Source organism: Malania oleifera, chromosome 5, assembly GCF_029873635.1.
Source record: "Malania oleifera isolate guangnan ecotype guangnan chromosome 5, ASM2987363v1, whole genome shotgun sequence".
NCBI lineage: Eukaryota > Viridiplantae > Streptophyta > Magnoliopsida > Santalales > Ximeniaceae > Malania > Malania oleifera.
In genome coordinates this window covers 4,820,387-4,826,821 of record NC_080421.1, presented here as the reverse complement: position 1 = coordinate 4,826,821, position 6,435 = coordinate 4,820,387, and the positions used below count along the sequence as shown (strand labels likewise).

General features: G+C 34.3%; 2 protein-coding genes across 6 annotated transcripts in view; one reads left to right on the top strand and one right to left on the bottom strand.

The window, feature by feature from the left end:
* The first annotated feature begins 203 nt into the window (after positions 1 to 203).
* Positions 204 to 1,891, top strand: LOC131156716 (uncharacterized). Its single transcript, XM_058110607.1, has one exon. It carries the CDS (start codon positions 484 to 486, stop codon positions 1,438 to 1,440), a length of 957 nt encoding a protein of 318 aa, XP_057966590.1. The 5' UTR covers positions 204 to 483; the 3' UTR covers positions 1,441 to 1,891.
* A 2,363-nt stretch (positions 1,892 to 4,254) lies between these two features.
* Positions 4,255 to 6,435, bottom strand: part of LOC131156715 (uncharacterized) — a 35,969-nt gene continuing 33,788 nt past the window's right edge. For 3 of the 5 annotated variants that reach the window (XM_058110602.1, XM_058110603.1, XM_058110606.1), the window contains 3 exons: positions 5,094 to 5,201; positions 4,851 to 5,000; positions 4,255 to 4,769 (listed from right to left, as the gene is read on the bottom strand). In XM_058110602.1, coding sequence (XP_057966585.1) covers positions 4,461 to 4,769; positions 4,851 to 5,000; positions 5,094 to 5,201 — 567 coding nt within the window. In that variant the 3' untranslated portion in view covers positions 4,255 to 4,460. The remainder of the gene's footprint in view (positions 4,770 to 4,850; positions 5,001 to 5,093; positions 5,202 to 6,435) is intronic. The other 2 variants (XM_058110604.1, XM_058110605.1) reach the window with 1 other exon arrangement.

The following is a 6,435-nucleotide window of genomic DNA, read 5'->3' as shown; positions in this document are numbered from 1 at the left end:
AAAAAAAAAAAAAAAGAAAAAGCAAGGAGGAAACAGCAAAAATCAAAAGGGCAAAAAGAAGAAAAAAAGAGAAAGAGAGAGAGAGAGAAAGAAAGAATGGAGGGAGATTTGGATAGCCATACAGCTGGACCTATTAACTAGAAACATCGATTATGACTCCCCACCAATAAATCAAGACGGCCCACCAATCCAAAGACAAAACAAGTCGTCCAATCCCCACCCAAAATGCCATGTTAAGAGATGTTGAGAAGGTAATTAGAGCCTCCTCTCCCTGTGATCCGCGTAGCCCAACCCATAATTAAATCATTTGACATTAAAATGCCATATATTAAAACCCAAAACCAAATCTTTCCCTGCACCAGATACAAGAAGAAGAAAAAGAAGAGAAGCAAGGAGAAGAACAGGAGGTGGAACTGGGAGAGGTGGAAGAGCTAAGAATTTTTCTTCTTCTTCTTCTTCCTTTTCTTCTTCTCTTGTTTTAACATGGGCGGCCAGGTCTCTAAACAGGTGCAGAGGCGGAAGGCGGTCTCGACCGAGACAAAAACTCTTTGCGATCTTCGTCAGAATTGTGGCTGTGAATTCCCTGGTTTTGATTATCGTCCTCCTGACAGGAAAAATTGGATGGCCGGCCTTGACCCAGAAAAGGTTCATGTGAATAAGATAGTGTGGCCTGGCACTCATGATTCTGCTACCAATAAGATTGGAATTAGATGCATCAGTCGCCCATTTGCTCAATGCCAATCATTGTCCATCTACCACCAGCTAGTAAGAGGCGCCCGAGTTCTCGATGTCCGAGTTCAGGAGGATCGCAGGATCTGCCATGGAATTCTCTTGACATACAGCATCGACGTTGTCATCAAAGATATCAGGAAGTTTTTATCAGAGACGCAGTCGGAGATTATAATTCTTGAGATCCGCACTGAGTTTGGACACCAAGACCCGCCGGAGTTTGACAAGTACTTGGTGGAGCAACTCGGAGAGTTTCTGATTCACCAGGATGATCATGTGTTTGGGAAGACAATTGCAGAACTTCTGCCGAAGAGAATTATATGCGTTTGGAAGCCGAGAAAGTCACCTCAGCCCAAGCCAGGGAGCCCTCTGTGGAGTGCTGGGTATTTGAAGGACAATTGGATCGACACAGATTTGCCATCGACGAAGTTCGAGAGTAATCTGAAAAGTTTAGGGGAGCAGCAACCGCTTGTGTCGAGGAAATACTTCTACAGGGTGGAGAACACCGTCACACCGCAAGCAGATAACCCGATTGTGTGTGTGAAGCCTGTGACGGGGAGAATCCATGGATACTCTAGGCTATTTATAACCCAATGCTTCTCCAGGGGGTGTGCTGATCGGTTGCAGATCTTCTCGACGGACTTTATAGATGAGGATTTTGTCGATGCATGTGTTGGGCTGACGCATGCCCGGATTGAAGGGAAGGCCTGAGAACCATTATGGTTGTTCAATTTTCTTCTTCTTCTTCTTCTTCTTCTTCTTCTTCTTCTTCTTCTTCTTCTCCTCGTTGGGTGAATCATAATTCTCCACATTAAAGTCAATGATGATTCTTCTTCTTCTTCTTCTCTGGTTGTTGTTAATGGAACCAGTTGTGGTTTTTTGTTTGGAAGTCAATAATTTTTGCTTGTGAAATAAAATGTACAAAGGGTTGCGCAATGTAAATTGATCAGATATTGGTGTGAGGATGACACGGAGGATTTGGTTTGAACCAGTCTTGTGGCTATGCAAGAATCCGTATATGTTTCTTCTATACTTCTGGCTTCAACTTCCTCAGATGTTTGGGTATGAGGTATCAAAATTGTATTGGGTCTCGTCCAAATGCATAGAAGTTGAAATTCGAGATTTGAAATTATTAATGAAGATATTGCAATTGCTTGAGTTAGTAGTTTATTATATCAAAAATCATCATCGGGAAAACAAAATTTAAAATTCTAAACAATGCCAATTACTAGTAAACATGTATTATGTGTCTATTTTATATGTCTAATTAGTGATTAATACAATTAATTAGTAATTAGTCTACTAATTATACATGTTGCATTTTCTTCATATTTTTTTAACAAAAATTACTATTAATTTAATAATATTATTAATTACCTAATTAATAGGTCAGATGTTTGAAAATTAATATTGTAATTTAATGTTAAATGAATTAATCAAATAGAAAAATGAACAACTAAAAAAGAATAATACGATAGAAAACTAATAATATAAAATTATAAAACTTAGATACAAATAAAATAAAAAATAAAATCACGATTCACAAATAGGCTGAGGCACGAATATCTCAGTTTCTTTGAGGAGATTCAAACCCTCTACGATTTATTGGCTTAACCCACGAACCGGTACATCAGAATTCCTCAAGACTTGTCTCCCCCATGATAAAACAGCGCGATTTGAATCGTATAATTCTCTCCAATTTCGCACAAATGGAAGAGTCCAAAGTTCCACAAAAAAAAAAAAAAAAAACACCTTTCTTTATTTGTTAAACTCTTTAGACTTAAAAGAAAGATGATATGATGAGAATGAAAATAAAAGATTGATGTGTCGTGTTAATGCTTCTTCAAGTGTCTATTTGTAGGCGCAAAATAACATTTCATTCTTCATGTACTTAATAAATATGTTATGTATATATTAAGTAGACACAACCTAAATTCAAGATACATTCATATAATTAATCTTATGCATTTATGAGATATATGAATAAATGACTATAACCCAATCTAGAGTACATTTTCTTTTCCAAGATAAAATAATATTATTATTATAATACACAAATAATATAATAATAATATTAAAATACACTAACATAATCATAACATCCCAACACGATACAATTGTTAATTGGTCATTGATATGCACAAATTAAAGTCAATAATGACTTTTAAATTATTCCCTTAATTGTTTGAAAACGAATTCCGCTGGCAAACCAACCTCACAATGAGAAACATGTTGGATGTTAATTGGTCATTGGCATGCACAAATTAAAGCCAATAATGACTTTTAAATTATTCTCTTAATTGCTTGTAAACGAATTCCTCTGGCAAACCAACCTCACAATGAGAAACGTGTTGGGTGGGGGGTTTCATTTCCTCGTAATTTCGTTTCATTACACCCACTTTGCAATCGCTTTCTTTTTTGCTGATATTGACTAATAGCATGACAAAAATCATTTTTATATATATATATATATATATATATATATATATATATATATATATAAAACTAACAACGAACCAATCATAATTTCAAAATAAAAAACACTGATTAGAACATTAGAGTGGCTTAATCTAACGTCCTTTGAAATTTAGAAAATATTTTTATAAAAGAAAATTTTGAAAAAATTTACTTTTTCATCCTTGATTATTAGAGAAAGTGTGATAGAAAAGAAAATATATAATAAAATTTTAATTTTACGCATCATTAATATTTAATTTTTCTTAATTTTAATTACTTTAGAATAATTTTTTTCAAAAAAATAATATTTAATATGGATAGGAAATAGAATGAAAAATGAGTTTGCTTCTTACTATTTTTCCTTCTTTTTTTTTTTCCCCAAAATTTTATAACCTTTTGTGTTTTTGGGTGCAAGAGAATGAACTAAACAAAACTACAAAAAAACCCCAACTCATTTGCTAATGACTCTGTTTACGAGTATAAATCTTGAAATCTAAATTTGAATTGCTTTCAAAACAAGAATTTGGAACTTTGAATTTGAATTTATGTAAATTTCGACAAAACTTCATATAATTTTATAGTTTGTCTCAACCCACACAAATTTAAATCCTATACCTGAAATTTATGCTTTAAACACATGACAAAAAGAACTGTAGGCTATTGGAACTAAACCACTAAGACGAACTAAAACCAGTTAATTACCATTTCATTTGATGGGCTTGAATAGGTTTTTGGTTTTGAAAGAAATATTGAATGAAAATGTATGTAGAATTATGTACATCATGCATGTATGGTATTGTTAATAATATATGAATTTTATTTATTTTATTGTACATAAATATTTAAAATAAGTATACATATGATATAAATATAAGATCAATTATAAACGAATGGCATATCCAATTTTCAATTTTTAAAATGAGGCGTGTATAAAATAGCTTGAATGAGGATGAATGCGTGCTTTGGCAACCTACTAAAACTCAAGCTAGGGCACCAAGGACAATGGGAGAAATCTAGGGGTAAAAAGTTAGACGTATGCAGTATAATCATCTTTCTAACAAAGAAGAATGACAATAATGAAAGCTTTTTACACAAGACTTTCATTACATAAACAAGATCATGTACACAAATTAATTATAAAGTGATGACACAGGCAATGCCAAGTTGCCACTTTTATAAGTGTACATAATTTGGTAGTACATGTATGATTGATGCCAACTCTTAAACGTTTCTTCATATTTTACATTTGCTGGATTGTCTATGTTGCCTTTTCTCTACAAAATTTTGATTTCAGAAACTCCTCTAGCTGTTGAAATATCAATGAGAATGCCCCTGCAAATATGGTAGCCCAAAACTAAATAAAAATGATAAAAATGAAATAACCTGAATGTTATATGCAAATGAAGCAAAGGCATAAAACAAATCAGAAGGAAGGCTTCTCCAACGGACTGTAGTTTGCCATCAGAGATCCATTTCAAAGTTCTACGAGTTGAGTTAAGAGATGAGGGAGAACCTGGGACTGGGCTTTCTCTGTGCTGCAATGATCCTTTCACCAGAAGGGTGCCCGGTGTTTGCTGAAAGACCTAGGAAATAATATATCACAATAAGATGTGAGTTCTACCAAGAGGGCGGTGTCTACAAGCCAGGGAATGAGCCAAATTTACCGAAATTCGGAAACATAATTCATCTGAAGGAGTGTGCAAACAGCTTGAGCCATTGGGAATCTCTTGCATGAGGTCACAACTAACAGCCTCATCATATCTGGGCACCTCATTCTTCAGGATTGCATTACAGTGATCTTTTGATGCAGCAATCTGTTAAATTTGGATTGTGTTCACATAAGAGAACAGAAAAATGAAACTGAAGAAAAACAGGCAGTATAATATCATGACAATGATGTAACTTACATCAACGGTATATGAGATGGCATTGGATTTACAGGATGCACCAGCTGTAAGGAAAAAGGACTCCACTGATTGCAACACGTGTGCAGCACTGAATTGGCGTTGAAGACCCTGAAGAATCAGAAATTGCTACATAACCAAATATGCAAAAGATAAATGTAGAAATACAAAATGATGCAATTAAAGACTTCCACTTAATCTAGTCTGCTCAAATAGACATGCATGTGTACAAGACGGTATTTATTTATGCCAGTACACAATTTGCATTAAAAAAAAAAAAAGGGAAAAAAAATCCAGCCCTAGTGTCTCTGCTAGCACTGGTCCACCTGGAGTTCCCTTGAATGTTCCTCTTAATACAAGAACTTAATAAAATGTTTGCACCCCTTAAAGAACCTTGACAAAAAAACAAGATACTGAATTAAATTGACAACTAGGACAGTAGATCAGCAATCAATTTCATTTAAATTGACAGCTGTCAATTTGATTTTGTATCGGATAGTTTCTTTAGCTTCATAAGGGCTTTTTTTGTCAGGATACTTTGGCAATGTGAGTTTTTTGGATATTCAGCATGATTGCTTGGCTATTCTAGTTTGATTTGGGCCAAATCCTTTTTCTGTTTTTTGTTCTCTCTTTTTTCTGTTTAGCTTCAGTTTCCAGGATGTCTTATCCTCCTTGTATATCCTTACTTAATATAGCTTCTTTTTCAATCCAAAAAAAAAAAAAAGAAGCTATGAAGTCTGAATGTCACTATTTATTATAATGTTGATCAATGTGTAATCAGAATATTTTACACTTCTTAGATGTTAAAAGTTGGTAAATAGTTGTCATTAATTTTCATTTAGTGGACAGAAGGCCAATCGTAATATTGATCATGGAGAGCAGGGTAAGTGAGTGAAGCCAGTTTGCAAACAACCCCAATTCAACTCACTGGTAACTTGATTCAACTCAATTATGCTCTAGTTCAACAGATGTACCAAGGGAAAGCATTGTGAAGTGAGAACAAAGAGAGAAGGATGGCAGGTTTGAGGGCAAACCACGGTTTGCCCTAAATTGTCGACAGTTTCGCTCATGGACGTCATGGATTTTCGAATCGGAGATTAATAGATTAGGAGTTTTTAGAGGAATTTCCTTCAAGGGATGGCTATATAAGTGTTTTAGATATACTATAGGTCTTCTGAACGCATTAGATTAGTATATAATCATTATTATGTAACCCTAGTTTGATTAGGGCTTTGTAAGCTTCATTGTGATAGTGAAAAACAGCCACTGCTCCTATGGACTTAGGCAAATTTCCGAACCACGTAAATTCTTATGTTTTTGGTTATTGCTTTCATTGATTCTCATT